Here is a 24,727-nt window from a genome sequence, read left to right on the forward strand (position 1 = left end):
CAGTGCTCTCAGCATTTTCATATAAACAAATTTTTCCCTTTAGCCTAAAGGTCAGGAAGAACAGCTAGTGATTTATGTGTTAAGTCCATACACAGAATCTTCTTGTCTTTTATGATGAGCTTTTATGAATTAAGACTGAACCAAACCCAAAATTTTTGCAAGATGAAGCCATTAAGTTTAGATATGCTCCATTTATCTTCCAATCTTGTGACATTTCTTCTTGAGCATACCATGTCTTGTTCCCTGTGAAAAACAATCAAGACCTTTTAGTTTTCATTAGAGATTATTGAGGAAAGCTCTTGTTTGTGCGTGCTTCCTGGAACCTTGAAATGCATCTTTGCATGAAATATATCTTACTTAGATCAAGTCACTTGTTTTACTGGCTCATCCTGGGCTTTTACACCATAGTACATGAATTAAGAGAATGGCCTTTACCTTGGCATTTCACATGAATCTTTCTATGGAGTAAACCAAGAGAAAGTGACTTGACATCCATCTTCGATCTTCATATATGGTACCTTACTTAAGATGTGATGGATATCTCCTGTGTGACCCCAGGGAAGCCTCCTACCAGAGAGTCAGTGTCTGGTTCTCTACCAGTTCCTCAGTGAAGGTAATTGAGCTGTTGCTGTTTTTGGAGCTTTTTAAAAGTCTCTCTGACCCTCCTCCTTCACATGGGTGTGCTCTTATTTTCCCTGTGGGCAGACAGCAAAGAAAAGAAAAATAGTTTTGAAGTGTGAAATACTTTTCTCTTTGTCAGTGTTCATGTCCACAATCGTTTTTTCATGTTTTCTAATCCTGTCCAATCTTCCCCTCCTTTTTCAAAAAACCTCTTCTTGGAGCCTCTTTGCACTCTCCTGGATTGGTGTTGCCACCTGCAGATTCACTTGGGTTTGTTTGCTGAGTTGCTCGATGAAGGCACCAGCTGATGGCAGGCAGTTAATGGCTGAGTCTGTATCATTCATTATGAGCAAATAGCTCTAGTGATTTCAGAATTGGTCCTGAACAGTGAAACTGAGCCTTCCTCACCATAACAGGGAATTGTAGTGATGCCGATACTGATATCCACCAAAGAGTACCTAATTTTGCTTGCAGATGCTGCCTTGGAGAGAAGAAGTTTTTCAGACTTCAAAACTAATATTATTATGCTTATGTTTTTGCTCTTGATTATTGCTAACATAGATGTGTAAAGTAGATGCAACATAATACTGTATGTACTCTATGTTAATATTGCTTTTATTTGTTGTATGTCATTGTTTCTGTGATTTGTATTACGTGTAAACCATGAGGGGGATGAGTGCTGCACTTGGGCCAAGTGGCCAGGCTTGAAGAAACATTTCCCTTGATACAATATCAGCAGTGCATCCTTTTTAGTAATAAAAGAATATAGTATCAAATTATTAAACACGCAAAAGGAAGTTTGAGTAGAACTTCTAATTTGACTGAAATGTGGTGTACTTGCATCATTTTCCTGACATGATGAGCATTTTACATATAACTCGTATCTTTCTTCATAGTTAGAGAAACAAATGGAATGCTGCATACATCCATCCCACATATAATGGCACCTCATATACCGGAATACCATTGTAATGTAACTTTTGTTTTTGGAAACTAGTCCATTTGCTAAAAGGATGAGATTTGTTCATTATTGACCCCCTTTTTTCCTATCTTGATCCATGCATAGTAAACTTTCTATTACTATACAGGTAAATGACTGCTTTGCATCTGCATTCATTTTAGCTGTCAGCCATTGTAGCATAGTAGAAACACAACATTTGCAACTTGTGCAAGGGAATTGGGTAATTCGTATTGCTAAGTCAGTGGGCTTAGCTGAATCTAGTGTACATATTATAGGTTAGTTTAAAGTCAAAATAAAGGTTAGTGTCAGTGTTAGCCTTTAACAGCATAATTTGTTGTTGGAGAAAATGAAAAACCAGTTGAGTTTATAGATTAAAGATCAAAACCAGAGGAAAGTTTGTTTAGGTACAGAATTTTTTCAAAAGAAAACCAGGAGTCTGTTTGAAGGTGCAATGAAAGGGCACTCATCTGTCACTGAAAGTTTGAAAGCAAGGTCTTTCTGGATTGAATGCTTCAGAACAAAAGCTAATTAACACAAACACTGATACCTTAAGTTATGAGAAGGTATCATTCCTCAAAAACCTAAAGGATATAGATTTTTGATTTATTGAAATATGTAGTTTTCCCATTGACTGTGATCATGTCCCCAAGAAAAAAGATGTACCCAGAATGTTGTAAGATAACATGTTTGACAAGTAACAGTGTGTAGAATTAACTAGATTAAGTTACCACAGAGATAATAGTATCATACATATTAGGTGTATCTACTCAAAACTGAAATGTAATCTCCTCACTTATTCTTGTTGCAAGTCTGATGAATTTGATATATTTTCATCATTATTGTCTATTATTATCAATAAGATTAAGATAATAATACTAATACTATACTATACTGTACTATACTATACTTTACTGTAACAAGGAGTCGTGTGTTAAAAGAGTGACTAGAATAAGACAGCATGTGTTTTCGTTGTGTTGATGCAGCATTTACTTATGTCCATCATCGCCATACTTTAAACTGAATAAAAGAGCAGGGTAAATAACATACCTTATGTTGGTTTCTTCAAGACCTGGCGACACTGCAGGCTTCTATACATACTACTCCCAGATGCCTGTACTAGCATCTCAGAACTAATTCACCAATGAACCAGTAATCCAGTCCTACTGATTATTGATGCAATGTGCTTTTTTTAGGATAATGATTTTGGCCGCTACTCTCTTGAGCTGGCTGCATGTGTCCCTCCCACTATGGCATGGACCCAGACCATGGGTCTGGCTGCTGCTTATGATTTCTGTGTGGAGACAGGCCACATGGGGATTACCCGTATTGACACCTTCTTTTTACCTCGAACAGTGAAGCTGTGAAATCATCTTCTCTCTTTCGCCTTTCTTCCTAAAACCTTATTACCTTGAAGAGTCAGGTCTACAGGCATTTATGGAGTCCTGATTAATGTCTTCTTCCTTTTTTCTTCCTTTTTTTTCTTCTTCCTTGAGATGGCTTTGATTGGTGCATGTTTTGCCCATGCCATATTCATTGTATAATGAATATTTATATATATTAGGATACTGTAGTTTTGTGTAATTAGATGTGTAGACCATAGTTTCTCTTTAGAGTTTAGAGATAAACATTGTATGATGTTTAGAAACCTTACCCATTTCTCTTAATTTCATTAATATTTAAAACTTGTCGAAGAATTTTTGTGACCACAAGATTTTCATTATGAAATCAAAGAATTTTATATGAATATAATTGTAGAAGTGAATTTCTGCAAATTGGGCACTTATAAGCTGGGGTATGGGTTTCGTCTATAGCACTACCAAGAATGTTAGTGATTAAATATGCTCAGATATTCTTTGCTATCCTCCCTCTGACAATTGAATATCCACTATACGCAATATAGCATGAATACCACCTTCATTATGTTAGATTCAGAGTCCATGTGAGAGGGATACCTCTATACACGGAACAACTAAGCCTTGGAACTACTTACTACAGATTCTTATCTGGTAATTTAGTTAATGTTTCATGAAAGTTATCTGGAGATGTGACTGAGTATTGCAGTGATGGGCTTGGCTAAAGTCATGTGTTTCTCATCAGCTTAAAAACTTTGAAGCATCTCTTATATTACAACTGAAGTGATGACTTTTCATATATCTTTTTCAAGTATCATTACACTGGTCAACAAAATTTTTACTTTTTTTCTTTTTGTCTCACAAACTAAAATAGGAGGACCTTATAGTACTTTTTATGCTCAAATAGTTCATTTCCACAGTCTGTATTTTTGATGTCTGTGATTCATTCTATGTCTATGTTTTGGTAGCATAGGCCAGGTCGGGAAGACTGTGCTGTCCCTTAATCCTTCTTTCCTTATATTTATGAATATATGTATGCAGAACTATGGAAAATGAGAAAAAAATCCTTTATCTACCTTTGTTTTTGCCATGATGGAGTGTTAAAGTTTATGAATGCTACTCTTGGTGGGGGGGTGGGGACGTAAAAGACATCTTTTCCTAGAATATTAAAGATATGCATCCAGAAATATGAAAAATATAAAAAAGTAGTATATTTTTATCTACCTTTGTTTTGCCATTTTGCAGAGAGAAAGATTATGATTGCTGCACTTGGTGCAGAATGTAAATAGTGATATGAAAATATTTTCTCGGGGGTATAAGTTGCAACACAAGGGATAAAGTGTAAATATATGTTGTACATCAGTTTACCTCTCATTGGTCTCAGTTTCACAAAGAAACTTGACCCTTCTGTGCTGAATAAACAAAAGAAGTGAATTGAAGAATATAGTGCTCATATGACATATATGAAAAGCCAGTGACATGCAGTAAAGCTAATACTGAAAATTACTCATGTTACAATATTTCCTATGCTGAATTTGTAGAAAACTTGGTAACATTTAGTCATACATTAAATGGTTTTGAAATCCTAGAGAGCCAGTAGGCAGAACCAGGGTATTTGAAGCAGTTGTGGTATTTTCAGTGAGTTGACAGTTTGACATCTGAATGCAGAACAAAAATAAATAGTGAAAATATGTATTAGTTCTCAGAATCATGCCATTATGATAATATGAACACATTTATTGGCATTGACTCACCTTTCCCTTCCACTGAATTTCATAAGGCATGGTTATGGTATACCCAATTGATATTTATGGCCTCCCAGCATGCAGAAAACAGTAAAATTGTTATATGAATTCGAACAATCATTCCTAGTGTCAGGCAGACACATTACTCTTTGGATTAACTTCTGAGGTGGTGATGGTTGGTGCCATGGGCAGCTTGGGTGCAATAGTGGCTACCACAGATGTAGTGAGTCCTTAGAGAAGGTGCATGCCATAGTCAATAGCAGGTTACTGAGGGTTTCAGACAGTTCCATTGACTTATTGTTTGTATTGGTTGCCACTTTGGCTAGCCAACAGAACTGATAATATGCATAATTAAACTTTTAGTGGGAAATGAAATATGAAATATGGTGCCAATACCACCACATTGTAGGTGTTAATTGATGTCCATAGCACCAGAAGATTAAAAAACTCTCTTGCAATAGTCCCTGACAGGATATCATCAGACTTTTAAATAAACAACTTTGACCCAGATGCAAGAATCCTTAACATACGGAGGCTAACCATCATAGTAAATATTCTGAAACCCTCCAACCCACTCAACCTTCCCCTATTCCTCTTGTTCTGTCCTGTATCACTGCTGTCTTCTGTATCTAAACTCCTTGAAAAACTGATCCACAACAGAATCATGTGGAATATCCCTCTGTCAGTGACACAGCATGCCTTCTTACTCAGTCACTCTGCTGCCACACTGCACATGAACCTCACACAACAATCTGGAGGGTTTCATCTAATTACAGTATTTCTACACAGAGTGTTAGTGACAGTAAAAATCAACAAAGTATTCACCACCTTCCCCCAACACATACAAAAGATATTTGACACCACCCTCCACAAGTGACAGAAAAATGATTAGCCAACTTCATAGGCAGCTGACAAGCCATAGTCACTCAGAATGACTGTCTCCAAAATTCTCAGACTCAATATTAGAGTTCCCTGAGGAATGAGTTTTTCTTCAGCCCTTCTCAGTTTTTTCTTACATGCCCTTCCATCATGTTTTGCTGAATGTGGTGTGAAAGTTTGCTCATATGCAGATGACTTCACAGGCATGCACCTATCACCATGCTCCCTTACCTATGGCCCCGCTTGATGGACATGGTTAGTTTCCTAAGCACTGCAGGAGCCCATGGAAAGGGCCTAAGGGGCAGGAATGTACAGGTAAATTTAAAAGGTACATATAATGCAAGTGATGACAACTAGATGAGAGATGAATCGATGAAAAAAGGGCAAAATTAAGAATGCATATTACTTAAGACCCATGTACAAGCACTGTTTGCATTGGAAGGAATATATGATATTACGAAAAGTTTAATCATTGCCAATGCCCAGAATCCTGGTCATAAAAGATGGATATGTAATCTATCAAGATTTTATGAAGAACTTTGAGTTTAATGTGTTGTGACCTTACTAGGTATGTTTTGCCAAGCAACTCGGATATGATTCATCCCTCATCAAGAAGAGGTTATCTAATGTATTTAGTCAGTTATATGTGGGTCTTTATCAAGAAATGGCTAATTCTGCTGATAACATTCTTACCTTTCACATGAACGATTAGGCAATACCATTTCAGTGCCTATGTTTTCACCATAATGCAATTAATTCATACATGCCTTCAGTGTGTGGATTGTTATGATAAGCTCATAGAGACTTTTGAATGCAGGGTTCTCCGTGCATTGTCATCAGTCATCTTATTATAAACATATTGAAAAAATAAACATGCTCATAAGCTAGTCCTTGGGAAAAATGTTCATTCGAAATCCAGCGTTTATCATAAAAAGAGGAAGTCTCTACAATAATATGATATGGTCCTTGCAAAGACCACATCTCAGGAATTGTTTTCCAGACTGATTATGTCTTATTCCAGCCTTATTCCATGGTTGTGATACACATCTCTTTCTCTATAGTTCATAGAAGTCCAAACTTTTGTGTTCATTTGTCAGTGCAGCCGTTTTAACTAGCCTTTACCTCAAATATCTCATAAATCTCTCAAAATAATCAGAAAATACATGTCACTGTTTCACTGGCTGTATTTGTTATGCACATACTATGTGTTGTGAAAGCCATTTTAATTGCATATCTTAGAATATGTAGAGGAGGGATATAAATGGACTCTGCCTGTGATTTGCCACAAGTGAAAGATGGCCTTCAGTGAAGTTGTATTATCGTCATTGAATGAAAATGGGTACAATTTTGTTAAAGGACTTCTTAATCATGAAATAGTCCATCATTTCCCTATTACTGATTGTAATGCAGCTCAAGCAGCAAGAGCCCTGTAAAAGGGGTCCTGAGGTTACATAATTAAAAAAGAATTGTATTGAGGAAACACTTGTAACTTCTCTTCCCATACCTGTTTTATTTCTGTACACATGGACAAACTTTCTTTTTCTGCAGCATTTAGCATCAGCTTTTGACCAGACAAGCTTCTCCACTTTCATTTCTCGTATGTAGATGTTTTTGTCATCATTGTCCAGCAAATATTGTTCAGAATATGTGGATTAGCCCAATTTTTTATCCAGTATGAAAAAGCTTTTTTTTTCAAGAATAACATTTAGTATGACAGCTTTATGATAGATAATTGCTAATTTCAGTCTCAAGCAATGTTTCTGCTTTAAAAGCTGGAATTGATGAGATAATTAGTGCACTGCTGTACCCTTTTGGTTAATGACAAAAGCCAAACATCTCCTACAGGCAGGAGAAGACAGTGAGAGACCTGGTCTGAGAGGAGCTGCTGTAGCCAGGACAAGCCTTACTCCTAACTCCAAGTTGCACCAGTGTACCTACTGTTCATACTTCACTCCCAGGAAAGACCATTTAATTATGCACATTCGTACTCATACAGGGGAGAAGCCTTTTGCGTGTCCGTACTGTCCTTTTCGGTTTGTTCAGAAAGGCACTCTTGGTAATCACATACGTACTCATACGGGAGAAAAGCCATATTCATGCCCTGTGTGTCAACAGAGATTTGCACGAAAGAGTAATGTAAAAAGCCATATGTTAACTCATGATTAGTACTGACCAACTTTTGTTTTGTAAAAATATATTTTGTGATATAGGTGATAGCTTAAGTAATATAAAGCTTGAATAAGTGCTGAGCACATCAACAGGCTAAATGTGATAAATAAAGCATTTTATTACCACTGTCTGAAGTTGATGTGGTGTGATTTTATGATACTTTTATGAGAAATTCATTTGTCCTGCTCTTGGACAATCACACTGTCTTTGATCCTTCTTCCTACTGTTGTTTTTGACGTGTTTATGGATTGCATAATTACTTGAACACTTTAAATCAAAGCATGAGTTTATCTCATCAGAGCCAGTAAGAAGTTACACTGACTTCCCCTGCTGTCTCCTTCTTTCACATGGTTATCCCTCTTAAAAGGTAAGGGTTAACTTGCTCTTAGACTTTGACTGAGCAAAAAACTTTGCGCACAACCAAAGTAAATAACACACTGCCCCTTTCCCTTTAGAAGCATCCTTAAATGGGCCTCAGGTGGTGAGTGCAACACATTACCTCTGCTCTCTCTTTTGATATAGCAATGAAAAAAGACATATCCATGTATTTTTTTGTAGACCCAACTCCTTTTTCAAAACTTTTGTTTTATGAGTACAGAGCTATGAATCAGTCCTTGGTATGTGATTTCTAAATTGCATTGCATAATACAGTTAGCTGAATTATACTGTTAGAAATAAAGATGATGTATTACTTATTAGGAAATTTGTTTTAGTACCCTCATAAATCTTAATGGGGGTGAATTGCAGACATGAGATTTTATGCAAATAATGCATCCATCACGCTTCAAACTGTTAAGCATATGACTAAATTTGTTCCATTAGGTATTTAAGTGCTGATGCAATTAAAACAAGTTTTCCATATTCTACTGGATGTAATCAGTCTGAATATTTAACATTCTTGGTTTATCATATGTAGAAGTTCATGTTTCCTGGATGCAGGAATGACTAGGCTTACTATTTGGCTCTTTGACATGGATGCCACATGTATCCTAAGGATGCTACATGTTTTGTATATATGAAGAAGAGTAAAATACCATATGTGAAATTTGCAAAAAAGGATCACATTAAAGTTAAACTTGAAAGACTGGCATCATTGCAACTTTGCTAGTTTCCTGGGCATTAGGCATGCTCATATGATTGATTTTAAAAGAACTGCCCAGATTTGACTATGATCAGAAAGTTTAGCTGCATGGTATTTATCAAGCGAAGGTTGTCTGTATATAGTTTTAATTAAGGGATACCCAGACCTGAAACTAGATGATAGATATCATAGTGTAAATTTGTTTTAGATATTAAGATAATTTTTTTATTCATACCCAAGTTTAGTTTCACATTGAAAGTTTTTAATTCTTTGAGTTTTACACATAATACCTTCAGTTCATCTAAAAGGATTGTGTACCATTACACAAAAAAACCATGATAGAAGGAATGAGGAGATTGGATGAATGGTACAGATGATAGACCTAGTTGTGCATTTCGCCTTAATCAAGTGATCTGGGAGATGCTAGAGAAAGAAAACATGTTGCAGATTTGCTTTGTTACTGTGAATGGATTAAAGATCAAGTCAGTAATGCAAAGTGGTTAAAATGTGCAGAAGGTCGTAATTTCTTATGAATGCATCGTTAACAGTTAGAAATGGTGTGAGAAGGTGAAGATGTTTTGAGATGATAAGGAAAAAAAAGTTCAGCATGTACCATAATATTATGAATTATGTGGATGGCATATTAAGTGTTTAAAGGTGCTGTATATTTCTTTCCTGAGGAGGTTTGGCGCATGAGCAAGAGCACAAGTTGCTGTACCCTATAGGCGTCATTTAGACTAAGCTAATGAATACCTTGAGGAAATATCCCTTTTTCTATCAGTATGACAGATCCTTGCTCAGAAATCTCACAATGTCAGATGTCTATGTCTGGATCTTGAGGATGCACCTTGTGTTACTCTAGAGAATCTCTCGGATTCTACCTAGGCACCACCCTTATTCATACCTTCTGCAGTAAAGGTGAAAAAAAGATATCTCTCCCTCATGTGGCCCTACTTTCACTGTTGCTCACAATGCTTTCATGCATATGGAAGACATATGGGTTTTGAAATATGATAAGTCTTTTCTTCTGGCACTTAGTCTTGCTAGCATTCCTTCTTACCTTTCCTCACCCTCTGGCCCTCTACTTTTAACTTGTCAAGTTCCCTCTGCTCTTAAGTTAATTAAGAACTGAAAAACTCTTTTCTGTGTTAGAGGGATAGGAGAAGTGAAGAGGGAAAAGGACCATATATTACTAGGGAACCTTGTGAGTACTGGTATAGCAAAATCTTGTGATAAGTACATACTTTGACAGAATAGGGTATACTCCTCCACAGTGGGTGTGATTAGGTTCGATTGTCCCATTGCATATGTAGACATTTTGTTTTGAGGGAACCAGTAGTCTTTTTACATGATGTATTACTGAATATTGTTGCTTGGATTGTGTGATTGTGGTGTCATCTGCGGTACAAGAAGATTTTCACATTATAGTCTGCAGGTAAGAGGAACTTTTTTTGGAAGAGACTAAAGAGGGTTAGGGAAGCAACTACTCCTTGGAAAACTCCTTTGTAGAGCTTCAGGATTTTGAAGGTTGAGCTTTTGTGGATGACTTTGGCTTGCCAAACAAACTATGAAGTTGGCTAACCACTTTTTGTCATTGATATGGTCTGAGCTGCTTTCTCTATTTTATATGCTTTGTAACATGGAGTTAAGTAAGGGTTATATTTGTTTCTGTGTTGTTGTGGTTCTGTAATTTTTACTTGTGGTGAGCAGTTTTGTCTGAGCTGCTTTCTCTATTTTATATTTGTGTATAACGTTGGGAGAAGTTGTATTTATATTTGCTTCTGTCGTTGTGGTTCACTGATTTTTACTTATGGTGTGTAGTTTTATATGAACTGCTTTCTTTAGTTTATATGGAGTGTGGCATAAGGAAAAGCTAGCATACTATTTGTTTCTATGTCATTGTGGAATGTGTTTTTTGCTAGCTTAGTTGGAGATGTTGTTGAAGTTTGAGATAGTATGATTTAGTAATGGGTATCATCTTTGCTGAGGTTCTGGAGCTTTGTTTCCATATACTACTTTTCTGTTGTTTATATAAGTCTTTTTGATGATTCTGTGGATTTGGGTGGGCAAGGTGAAGTGTTATTAGGATGGGCAGGTAGTCAGAATACAGTTCACATTGCATGCTTCAGGCAATCCATTTGTGTAGGGTTGGAGGGCAGATTACATATATATATATATATATATATATATATATATATATATATATATATATATATATATATATATATATATATATATATATTCTTAAAGTGGCTGTTGCTTGAATACCAGGATTCTCTTAAGCATACATCTGTTTTACCTTACAGTCACTTGTACAACTAAGTAGAAGATTATTGAGCAGAATGTCAAGATTCTACATTTCAATCTGTATTCCAGTAGAGTACTGTAATAATATTCATAGCTGGTAATTTTATTTGTCATTAATGTTGATTCACTGCTATATAGAGTAAAGAATGTAACCAGGAAGTAGCAATGAATTTCAGGCTCTCTTACTGCATTTAACTTGGGAATAGTGGAATTATGCATGGATATGGAGACAGTATATTTAGGACATTTTAGGTTCTTTACAGTATATTTAGGACGTTTTGAGTTTCTTTGGTAGAGAAAAAATAAGAGATAAAATTGATTTGGTTGTTGCAAGTTATTGTGATTCTTTAGACATAAATCAATAAAGTACTGGATATTTTTGTATTAATGCTGAATTATTGTGAATGATATGAGAATGAAAAGTTTATAAAAAGTAGATATTTTTATTAGGTATATAGAGTTATGAATTGAAATAAGATATAGATTGTGATAATCTCCATGTTGCCACATGCATTTTCAGAATAATGGGATTTATTAAGTTCACTGGTCACAATATTGTTAAATTACCTCTTAATACAGTTCACAGGAACTTCAGAGTTTATAATGAGAATTTAGGACATAATTTGTCAACAGTGTTGACCTGTGGTGAATGACAAAAGTCAAACATTTTCTACAGGCAAGAGAAGACAGTGACAGACCTGGTCAAGGAGGAGCCACAAGAGCCAGGACAACCCTTACTTCCCGCTCCAAGTTGCACCAGTGTACCTACTGTTCATACTCCACATACAGGAAAGATCATTTAAAAATACATGTTCGTACCCATACAGGGGAGAGACCTTATGCGTGCCAGTACTGTCCATCACGGTTTATCCAAACGAATGCTCTAAGGAAGCACCTTTTAACTCATACTAGGGACAAGGTTATGCTTCATCATTGTACCTTTTGTACTTACTCATCTCCTAGGAAAGATACTTTAATAATTCACATGCGCACACACACAGAGGAAAAACAGTATTGCAAATACTGTTCTTTAAGTTTTCCTGATAGTAGTGCACTACAGACTCATATTTGTACCCATACTAGAGGAAAGCTTTTTACATGCTCAACATGCCCTCAAAGTTTTGATCATATTAAAGCTTTAAAGGCCCACATCTTAACTCATAACTAACAGTAAAGTGCCACATCAGGTATTTAGTCTGTTGCTTTGAGTTGGACTCAAACCTTTATTCTTACATACCTGTAACCTGAGAGGGAAGGCTTATATTGTGAAAACATTCCTCGTTCTTGTCTTGAATCGTGAATGTTACTCAGTCATATGTTTCAAAGTTTGAAAACTGTTTTACTCGTAGTAGTCATGTAATATATTTTTGGAATATAGATTTTTTCAGATTAATGTTATATATTATAATGCATTTTTTATTTATTTATTTATTTATTTACTTTATTCATAGATTTATATATTCATGTATGTTTTGAAATAATACTTCATTACTGGGCTTTGCAGATGTAATCATTATTTTTACATTTGCAAGCTTGATCATAGATTTTTGTTTAATAGAGAATATGTAGAGATTCAGTGTACATTGTCAAAAAAGCATGGGAAAGGACTTTTTGAAGTGACTACTTAAGGAAAAGTAGTGTGTGTGAAGGTTTAGTTACAGTTTTGGTATTCATGGAAAGTAACTGTTTGAAATGACTTCTAAGGGAAAGTTATGTGGTGTGAAGATGGTATAACTGGAAAATGAATTGTAGAACTTTCTCAGGTTTACACAGGTGTGAACTTGTGTTGCCATATGCATTTGATATTCTCTTAAGTTTGTAATGCTTTAATGTAAAGGATTGTTATAAGAAGACTTAATTCATTTGAGAAAGTTTTTGACGTACATTTTGGTTTGAACTTCTAATGTAGTTATTGTTTCATTTGTGATGTAGAAAATTTATACAATTCCATGATGTGAAGTGATTTGTGTCAGGACTGTTCAAATTTGTCATAGTTCTGAATTGGCTTGATATGTATAATTGTCTGTTTGTATATTATGGGAAGGGAGTTTTACATCAATGGGGATACATCTCATGAACCTTCTTCACTGCCATACAACCTTTCAAACCTCTCACTGCTGTTTGCATTTAAAATTTCATCTTTCTGTTTATTCCACATTTCTGTAACCCCAATACTATAGAATTACTTTTACATTTTTTCCTGTGACCTTTGGTTGTGGCATCTTTTAAGGAACTGTATGTGTGTTTGTATGCATTTGATTGTGTTTACATATTTGTACAGTACGGGAAGAGATTTCTAAATCCATGGGACCCCCATCTCCTGAACTTCATATGTATAAAGTAGTCTCTTAAAAACTTATATAAACTGCTAGCATTCACATTCTCCTTGGGCAGTTTATTCTAGCCATCCACTTCCCCTTCACTGAAGTAGTAATTCTTAAGATCCATTCTGGCTAGCTCTTTTGCTGAGCTTCTTGTCATGGTCTCTGGTAACTCTGGTGCTGTATCTTTTAAAGAACTGTTGACTGTCAGTATCGTCCAGCTGATATAAAACCTTGCAGGATGTTTCTCTCCCCACCTCCATGGTAGACAGCTTTGTAGCATCTGTGCATTTGTGAGCGCAAATATGAACTTATGCATTTTGGTAGAGTAAGGGGCTTAAACTCATGGTATCAGTATCATTACTTTTTCATATATCAGCAGCCAGAAGATTAGAAAATGGAACATCCCAAGCTACTTTACCTGCAGTAATGCAACCTATTCTGAATAGAGCAAATTGTTTTCTGGTTTAATGATTATGCCATGCACTAACCATGATGTTTATTCTCATTAAAGATAATGAAAAGATAGACTGAAAGAAAACCTGAAATGGAATTATGAATTAAGATGAAAGACTGAAAGAAAACCTGAAATGGAATTATGAATTGGAATAGAAAATGGTCCTCCTTTATGTCAAATTCTTGTTTGTTATTTGTAAAAATTAGCGGTAATATATATGTTTTCTTCAGATCCAGTATTATTCCTGAACTAGTTTGATAAATGACATTGAGTGTGAATTGTGACATAATTTTGACCATCATGACTAAATTCAGATCAATTTTTCAATAATGTGACAGATTACATACAGTGCATATGAATCATATTCATTTTCTTACATATGTGTTCACTGTCTTTTAAATGGTCCATCTGTGGAGTATATAAAGTACCCTGTCCTAAATAGGAGTATGACTATCAAATAACATTTCATCATACCATACTGCAATTTATGAGAGACATAGATTTTTTAACACTGCAACTTAGGAATGCATCCAGTTTACTCATACTCATTCAGAGTGTACCAGTTCCCCATTTTACCTTATTAGGCTTATGTAATGTTACATGTGCCATCTTGTTATGGATTTATTGTGAATTTTCTGATTTGATTCATTGTTATTAGGTTTGAATTACATATGATACATGGCTATGTAGGTGCACCACCTTTTGAGTTTGATGGCATTTTGTAATTTTTTTTTTTTTTACAATGATAGTACTTTTTTCAGTTTTGAACTGGGCACTTCATCATGTAACTGTTAGTTCTGAGTAATCAAGTTTTCATTGTGTCATTGGATTTTAATGTAAATTTGATGTATAGCTCAAATATGGACGGAACGACCAGCATATCCACAAGTATTTTACATTGTGACTTTTCAATATATAACTGTTGAGTTTTAGCTTTTGAACACAGACTTGAATTAGTATAATTGGATTGGGCGATGAAAATTGGGATACACCTCCATGACTACAATGCATGGGTTGAATTCAGTAACAAACCTTTGGATTTTTTCTTCTCCTTTGGAGTCAGTCATGTCATGAGACCCACTGCTTTAATTGTAAAAGGTTCGTCATGCACTGCCCTTGTGTATCAGTGGAATTGATGCTTATAGTTGGTAACAAGGGTTGAATTTATGTTGTCCCTAGTACCTGTACTTGGAGATGAAGTGTCAGTGTAAAGCATTCTGTACACGAAATACTACTGTAATAGCTACACATTCATAGGAATTTGTTCAGATTTGCTATGTAACTTTTTTGTGAAAACAAGTAGTCTTTTTCTTTTTTACATTAGATTATTTAATGGTAGAGATTCTGCAGCTTTGGGTCTCACTGAAAGGACGCACTCTTATTTCGCCTGCTTCACTTGAATATTGACGTCTTCTTGGCAGCTAATATGTGCATTTATGTTGCCATCTTAGTGATGTATATTTTAAAACAGAAATATTGAATACAAAGTGAGTCCAAATGATATATGCTGTGAAACAGAAATGAATAACAAAAGGAATTTGTTTTACTAGTATTAATTGAATTAATAGGATGAGAAGAATAGGAGGATTGTGCAAATGTTAACCTGCCATCATACTAGTGTATGATAGATTATATGAATGTAGTATTGTATGTGTGTTTTGTGTATACTGTATGTATATTTTCAGATATGGTCCAGCCATATTTCATGCTTTTGGAGAGCACATGGAATTCCAAATGTGATGCAGGATTTAGCCTTTCTTTTGTATAATTTCAATTGAAGAGAACCGATGCAGAGATGATTATTGAAGTAACTATATTAATGATTTGATTAAAGATAGATAAACATTCCATGTTCATATGAATTTTTTTTTATTATTTTGTGCATTCTAAAAATTAGATATTTGTTCATAAATGAGCATAGATAAAGTCTGGGGATGTATGTTTATAAATGAGCTTGAATAATGCTGTAATAACTTGTACAATTTAATTTTTGTATGGAATCCCAGAGCAGTTAGTGTATATTGTTTACATTGATAACCATAAAAATACAAAGCTTACATTTCACCTCAATATGATACGAAAGATATGCCCTGGGAACTTCACATGTTTAAGCAGACATTCTAGCTTGAGAGTGGGTATAATTATTGCCTTGCCTCAGTCATTCTCCCAGTCTTAATTTTATTAAAGTGCTGTTGTTCAAGTTTTTAAAATCAGAGCTTGTTGAAACCAAAAACTCCCAGAAACCATGGTCCAGGATCTTGAAAATTTCTATCAACTTGGATCATGAGTTTCCAGTTTTAGCCACTTTGTTTACTATGCGCTTCCATAACATATGTTGTTCTCACTTTCTAAACACATGGTAGCTTCTTCATTCTTAGTATCAGTTTTTTGTCATAGTTTCAAAAATGTTGCCCTTATAATGGTATATGAAAAGTATATGAAAAATTATGTTGGGTGAAGTTTTGCAAAGAGAAAGCATATTGCCTTTACCATTTTTTTTAGAAATTGGAAATTTTGCAGAAATTAAATGAAGTGTTTTGATGTCCCAATCTAACTGAACCTTACACATGGGCCTCAACTTACGATATGATTACTTTCCTGAACAATCTGTTGTAAGTCTCTGCCATTATAAGACAGTCCATTGAATTCCATATTATGAGGGGGTTACATTACTGATCAAACCTTTTACCAGTCTAGCACTTAAGGATGGATACAGTGTACCTGAAATAGCTTACCACCCATATACAGTATTACACTCTCTTATTATGTAATATAGACAATATTTGATGAAAACATACTCAAAAAGTACATACTGTACTTATATGTGGTGATGAGAGCTTACAATGCTGCTGGAGTGGGATGGGATGAACTTAGTGTTACATGGAGGGAGAGGGGGGTGTGCTAAAGTTGTGTACATCATCTCCTGAATTATCTGATTCAGCAGTTGTTGCCACCTCACAGGTATTATTTATGATATATGATAGACTTGCCAAAATGTGGTAGATGATAGACTTGGAAAAAAAAATGTGGTAGTGAGAGCTTGACGTGGTGGCAGAATAGATGGAGTAAGGGACACTGGGAGGAAGAGGAAGGGGACTGTGCTTGTCTACATCACCTCTTGAATCATATGATCAGGCATTTGTTTCAGCTGGAGGAGTTGTCACAAGCCTTTTGAAAATGCTGTCCATTATTATCTGCATGGCATGTCTCTCTTTCTTGCTGAATATTCCTCTAGACATGAGAAAGATTTTCCAGCCCTCTGAAGAACACCAGGGCACATTTACATTTGGAAACCACATCATTAGTAAGGGCAGCAGTCTTGTGCAGATAGTTAGACATTTCTGCTAACTTTATGGTTGTAAATTAGCATGTTACAGTAGAGGATGTCTCTTTTTCCCTCTCTTGGAATCTTTCACCCTCCAACTGCTTGTGTTCCTCATTGGTTAAATCCTCAGAATATAACCCCAGCACCTCAGCCATATCTTCCTTAGTTATTCAAGGCCAGCTTTGTTGGCAAGAGTCACAGAAAGTGAAATAGAAGTGGAGTGAGTATTTTAAAGGACTGAATGTGGTGGATAATAGGGAGGCAGGAGTGATGTGTTTTGGGTGAGGTGGCATGCTGATTGAGATACTCTAGGCAAATATTAAGGTAAGAAGAGAGGAGGTATTTAAAGATCTGCATAAGATGAAGTGTGGTAAAGCAGCAAGAGAGAAAGGGATTTCAGTTACTTTCTCAGTAATAGGGCTGAAACTGCTGGCAATTGGTTGATTTGGCTGTTTTACATCAAGGATATGTAGTGACACCATGACTTTAATGTTTAATCTGCTCATGGATGGGATGGTCTCGGACCACAGGGCAGGCTTATTTCCTTATGCTGGGAGTGGGGAGGTATGGGAAATTAATCAGTTGACGTTTGCAGATGACACACCACTGGTGGCAGACCTATAGGGACAAAGTCAAAAGTTGGTAAGAGAGTTTTTGAGAGTGTGTGAAAAGAGAACGATGAGAGTAAATTTGAAACAAGTAAGGTAACCATTGAGGTGCAGCTGGGGGTGAAATAGGATGGTTTGATTGTGAGTTTGAATGAGAAAGACCTAGAGGAAGTGGATTACATCAGGCACATAGGAATGGATGTGGCAACAGATGGAAACAGGGGGGCTAAAGTGAGTCCCAGGATGCATTAAGGAGTGGATGAAAGAAGTGTTTTCATAAGGGCAAAGAAGGATGTGTTTGAACATATAGTAGTCCCAACAGTGTTGTATGGATGTGGGTATAGAGTCATGCATGCAGAACATTAGAGAGTGAATGTTGGAAAAGAAGCACTCAGGAAATGAAATGCATAGTACAAGATGTGGGATGAGTTAGGTTGATCTTTTATGGAATGACAGTAAGAGAGGCATGGTTTTGAGTTATTGAGTGTGGCCAACTAGGATATGCTAAAATGATGTGGGCATATGGAGAAGACAAGTGAAGAAAGACTTATTAAAAGGAAATATGCGTCTGAAGTGAAGGAACATGATGAATGTATCGGGGCCTGAACATTGAGGAGGGCAATTGGAATAAATTGGGTTGATGTGGTATGTAAGGAGCAACATGTCAGTGGGCTGAACTAGGGCAAATGAGGCCAGTTAGATAAACATTGAAGTAGAGCTCAGATGTAGACAGGAGGCTCTAGTTTTGATGCATTTTACATGATAGCTAGAGAATTCATATGTTCAAATGAGGTCATTCTTTGTCTGTTCTTGATGCTATATTGCAAAGGCAAAAAGGCAGTCAAGTATGACAGAAGACCACAATAATGTTAGTGGATGTTTATTAGACTTTTATATTGTATCTATTTCCTTATATTACAAACAAATAACATTTAGAACTTGCATGGAGTATACAAAACACCCTGTTTAAGGTTATGCTGTATTCAGACCACAGTCTGTAGTTCTTTGTTTCTGAGATACTTTAGATTTCAAAATTCAAGCATAGTTTGGCTACATGGATTTCAGATTTTCTTTCTTTCTTTTACTGAATTTTGGACTTGAGTCTTTACTCTTACTATGGTATGGTTAAGTTAGAATTTGGGAAAGTTTTTCTTGTTCTTTTTGAATGATCATCTTGCACTCATTATTATAATTATTTTATTATATTTTATTTGGCATAGTTCATAATCTTACGAATTATTGGAGTCTATGTTTTACGAGTTGTCATCACTGCCATCATTCCACATTATTTCTATGTCTTCTGTGAACAAAACCTCTTGTGCAAGTGTACGAAACTTCATACTTTGTCCAAAATTTTAGTCTCAGAAAATTTGACACATATATTTTGATCAATAATTCTATGTTGCCCACTGACTGTCTGTTCCTTCCTTGATATTTGTGAGGCTTCACATTGTCAGTGTTGTAAGTGTTTAAAAACATAACCTAATCTGTGTATCCTTTATGTTGTTTCTTTGATATACCATCAGTAAACTTGACCAAAGTTTTGTATATTAATAACCTTGTCATAAGGGTATATGTAAGCGAGAGCTATTTTTTTTATTTCCATTAAAACTATCACTGCCACAGATGAGAAGGGTACTTCTCCCTTGGCAGTTAAAGGTCAAAAGCCAGCTGCTAAGATTTTTAATAGATCATTAAGTAAATTAAAGTTCTTTCCACATATTTGTTTCAATACTTCTACCAGTATGGATAGTATTTGCAAGTATATGCAAGTATTGCAGTATTTGCAAGGTTATCCAGAATTGAAACTGGACCCCTTGTGATATTTCTACTTGACAAACATGCAACAAATTGTAACAACCCCTGACTTAGCTTTGCATCTATACTAAATGCCCATCTGGCCCTTGACCTTATTGGTTGTAATATAGTATTTACTAGTTCTTGCCTCTGGAATTCCTTCTAACTTTATGGGGTTCCTACATTGCTCAGGAAACTTGCTGTATCCATCAGATGAAACTACAGGTCATAATGTATAATGATGTTTGTGTGTGTATGAGGGGATAGTATTGGGCTATTGAGTAATGAATGATGAGTGACTACTTTCGCCGTTGTACTTTAAGCATGAAGGGTCTTGGGATGTGTTGAAGTAGTGTTTTTAGTATTGTAATGATAGATGATGTTCAGACCATAGATGGGAAAGTTCGACTTGTGTTTGTCTCGGGAATGTAGTTTCAGATAGGTATATGCATAGTGGGTGTTTACTGGGAGAGTGTATGATAATACAATTAAAGGGGTTGGTGTGAGAGGAAGACCACCTGTGACACTGGGAAACAGAGTAGAAGAGTATTGGAGGGAGAGAAATGGGGGGAGGAACATGTGGAATGTTGTACACAAGGGAGGCATGTCAAGACTTAAAGGACTGTAAGATTGCCATTAAAAGTGAGGGAAGTTATGAGGAGAAAAAGTGGGTGAGTGTTAAGTTTAAGGAGGCTGGAGGGGCATGACAGCCATAAAACATGCACTATCCTGATGTCACAGGTATACACAACTTTTCCTAACATTTACTAAGGGTGAGATAGTGCTGAACCAGCCTCTTAGTCTCACATAGATTACCAAAAAACTTGAAACAATCTTGTGCAGTTACAGTAAGACTTATAGGCGGTTTTAGACCACATTCTGTAATTGGAACATAACCCATGTTAAGGAATAAGTGGAGACACTTTTACTATAGCCACCCCCTTGATGGAGTTCCCAGAGGGAACAGGCATCAGAGATATAGGTAGATTGTTTGGTCCTAGATGTGTATTTGCCTAGACTAAAAAAGAGAAAGGAGGGAGATATACTTAAAACTTTGAAGTAGTTATCCCTGGGGATAAGAGAGGAAGAATACTTTCCACTTAGTTGTTTAGGGGAAGATTGGATGGGAGAAAGAAGTGGTCATTAGGGAACTATACTGTGTGGTTTGAGGGTTTTGGTGGTGAAGCCTTTTTTGAATTACTCACTTGTTGGCCAGCTATGAAACTGGGTAACCTCCTGTTGTAATTTTTGTGTGAAGGTGGTGGCAGACAGCATCTGTGCAAGGATGTGTCATGGAACAGTGTCAGATCCCTGGTTTTAACCTGTTGTCTGGTACAATGCAAGAAGCGATTATGGTTATTAAGGCTTTCTAGGGTGTGTTTTGTGAAGTGTTGTCTGTGTGTGTACAACAAAACTCTTTAAGGAGAGCTTTGTATTGTGATTTTTTACTTTTGTATATTCTTGTTGAATGAATTATGTAATATATAAGTCATGGGTGTCCGTGATTTTACTTTTAACTGAAATTCATGGCTTATGACTTAAGTTTTGTTAGAAAAAATAGAATTAGTTTTTCACTCTCAGAAGCCCAGTTATCTCTATGGAGTAATGAACAAAGAGAAGATTGGTGGGTTATAAAAGTTGAAGTTCAATGAATGCTGCTTGTAAGTACAAGAATCGTGATTATGTGTTCATACTACCGGATCTTTTAGAAAAGTGAGCTGACTGGAGGTTTACTTTAGAAATGAGACACTCAGTGTATATTGTATGTTCTTCAAAAACTTTCTTGATGCTGCCTGTATGCAACTGAGAAGAATTTCTAGATCTTTCCATATTTTACTAGAGACAAACACTCCAGCATTTACACATGAGAAATTGTTCAATTACCTGCTAAAATTATGTCTATACCAGCAGTTTTTACTAAAGAAATATCCCAAACTTGCCCTTTTGTGCCATACATAAGGATCTTTATGTGCACTGATGTATGAAGTGTGCCAGAAATTATTAAAAATCTTCAACATGCCACAAGGAATGATGCTTGCTATGATTACTTAAAAGAAAGTGTTTGCAGTGTTTTGTTTAAAGTGCCTAACATAAGTGTTTTAGTACTTCAGGGAAATTTGCCATTGCATCAGAAAGTTTTATGCTTAATAATTACTTTTATGCAGTTTGATGATTAATAGACTGGTAAGTTCTTTTGAAGAACATATTATTGTAGAAATATAAACTTTTACTAATTAACACATATTTTGGGTTGATGATTTAGTAACAATGATACTGATTGAATAAATTTAGCTTAGCTATTAAGTATGGGAATATAAGGTTTACTTCTTTGTGGTTATTTTTCAGCACATTTGTTATTACTGTTATAATAGCAAGTGAGTCTGCTGATACATTTTCATTCTGGCAACAAGGTCACTGGTCTTTAAGGCTTTTGATTTGAACATTCATCTCTTGAATATATCATAAAGAGGTTGTGCTGTAAGTGGATAAGTGATTGCATATTGTCAGAGAAAGGTTATTTCTCATTGTGTAAATGTAAGTATCATTTAACCCCTCTAATTTAGAGAAAGGGATATGTGATTCATTTGTAAACTAGAGTCTTCTTATATGCAGGTATCTATGCAATCATTTTTATTGCTAACACTTATATGATTATAAGTATATTCAGGAATGATGATGATAAAGTAGTTGATCATATGAGGAGAGTCCTGAGATCAAATGAGAATTCTGCATGTGCCATAATTGATTGTAAGGAATATGCTTAAGGGTTTGAGTTAAGTGATTGATTTTGCCGTAAGTGATTCTTATCATGTTGCAATGTAAGGAAATACCTAACGTATCTAAGTGCAGTGGTGAATTAGCCTTTGAAACACCAGTTTATAAAATTAAAAGATATTGTGTGTGAATGAAACATAAGAATATAGTCAGTGTATGCTTTGTGACCCTAAATAAGTAGGCCGTCTCCGACAGGGAGGAGTGGAGAGTGCCATTGAGGGCCCTGGCAGGGGAGGAGCCACTGCAGCCAGGAAGACTGTCATTCCCAACATGAAGATGCACCAGTGTTCATACTGTTCCTATTCCACTGCTAGGAAAAACCACTTAATTGAGCACATTCGCACTCATACTGGGGAGAAGCCATTCGCCTGCCCATATTGTCCATCCCGGTTTGTCCAGAAAGGCACTCTTAATAGCCATATTCGAACCCATACTGGTGAGAAACCATATATGTGCCCATTGTGTCCTCAGAGTTTTGCTCAGAAAACCAATCTTAGAAGTCACTTATGTACACACATGGGGAAGATGCCACCAGTTGGGCAGTACTAAATACTTGAAGAAACTGTAATCAAAGTAGCATTAAGAAAAACTTACCAGACTGTGATGGAGAAACTGATATCTTTAATCTTGCTCTGTCTTCTACTTATTATTTCTATGAATCCAGATATCTAGTTATTTGATGTACAAATTAGTTAGTTTCATTACTATGCAAGCATTTTTAGTTCCCTTTCTTTTCTGTCAGATTATTCTCATCTTATGTGTAGGGCCTTAGTTTATCCACAAGTGTTATGTAACTGGAATAGCAGTCACTGTGAATATATTGAGGATTAGGAAAGATTCTTTTGAAAGATACACATATACATTTCCTATTTTGTCACCAAAATGTACACAAGATTTCAAATGGTTTTCTGCCATAGATAGATTCATTATTGTTGTCTTAATGATGTGTCCACCTTTGTTTCCATCCTGAGTTACTGAGAGACTTGAGGAAGCTGTTTATACAGCATTATGTTATGATATGGTTATTTGCATTACCATGTAGATCATCTGAGAGGCTTTTGTAGGCATAACAATAACTCTGAATGGTTTGCATATGTATAAGCATATGCTTGTGTGACAGAGGTGTATATGCACGTAATTGCTTGCTATTGATGCAGTGAGCTATACTGGCACATCTTGCATGCATACTTATGCATATATGTGCACCCAAAGCATTATGGACTCTATCTCTTTCCCATAAGTGTGTGAGTGCATTGTGCATGTGAATTTTGCGAGTTGTGTTTATCATTAGTGCTTGTACAAGAAAATCTCATTTGACTGCCAGAAATTTTTTAGTTGCTTTAATGATTATGATATTTAAAACTGTTGAATTGTAAGAAATTTTTTATTGCAATGGTTTAAATGGTATTGAAAACATTTGAATTGTAAGATTTCTGGCAACAGTAGTGTTTGCTAAGTAAGAATTAATGATCTTTAATAAACTTCAGTTTTCAGTTTGTTTAACTTAAGTCCCTTTATTAGACAACATTTTTTGTGCACTCAGTGTGTATGATTGATCATATTCATTAACGAAATTCGTAGAGTTTTCCACCATAAACAAATTATTGAAAGTCTTGTACTGTCTTCATTCAGATTAAGTAAATGATTATGCCTTCAACTCTGTACCTTTGTTCTTGAGATACTGATATCATCTCAGTCCCCATCCAGAACAGAGTATCTTCTCTATGCTTTCGTAGTTTCATTGTCATCGCCAAAATTTACTCCAGTTTTATAACACTGCATCACTGAGAACTTCCCATTGTTTTTTATGGTAAATAGGTACCATCTTTTGGTCACAGTATGGTTATATTGGAAAAAGATGTGGCTTGGCCTTCCTGTGTAACAAGCAGTTTGGGATCAGCATGTGACAAATTACTTAGAACAGTTTAATATGAAAATCACTGAAGAGCAAGTACATTAAGACATTAAGGTATATGGCACAGTATGGAGCCATATTGTTCTTTGTGGTTAGACTTAGGAGGTTTAATCTAATGTTTTTCACAGATTGTCAGTAAAGTACATCAGCGCTTTAGAAATGGAATGTATTTTCAATCCAATTTGGAGACGGGCATATTTGTGCATATAGTAGCTGCAGAATTTTATATTTGAGGATTATGAATTAATGGAATTCTGTTCATTGTTGGTAAATTTCTACCTTATCTGCAACATTTCGCATGTGGATTGATCAGTAAATGATTCAAGAAAATTTACATAATCTGCGGGTCTTCATTGCTTTATGAACGTGCTGGAATTAGGTTTAACTTACTGATTGTAAAGCAATTGTTTCATC

General features: G+C 35.7%; 1 protein-coding gene across 8 annotated transcripts in view; it reads left to right on the plus strand.

The window, feature by feature from the left end:
* LOC139747120 (uncharacterized) overlaps nucleotides 1–24,727 on the plus strand; it is a 59,402-nt gene that overhangs the window by 14,576 nt on the left and 20,099 nt on the right. The window contains exon 7 of one of the 8 annotated variants that reach the window (XM_071659027.1): nucleotides 22,594–24,086. The exons of 4 other annotated variants lie outside the window; for them this stretch is intronic. In XM_071659027.1, the coding sequence (XP_071515128.1) occupies nucleotides 22,594–22,947 (354 nt within the window). In that variant the 3' untranslated portion in view covers nucleotides 22,948–24,086. Of the gene's footprint in view, nucleotides 1–7,403; nucleotides 8,431–11,791; nucleotides 19,368–22,579; nucleotides 24,087–24,727 lie in introns of those variants that run through there. 3 more of the 8 variants (XM_071659031.1, XM_071659025.1, XM_071659030.1) reach the window with 3 other exon arrangements.

The sequence above is a fragment of the Panulirus ornatus genome, chromosome 67 (genome assembly GCF_036320965.1).
Source record: "Panulirus ornatus isolate Po-2019 chromosome 67, ASM3632096v1, whole genome shotgun sequence".
Classification (NCBI taxonomy): domain Eukaryota; kingdom Metazoa; phylum Arthropoda; class Malacostraca; order Decapoda; family Palinuridae; genus Panulirus; species Panulirus ornatus.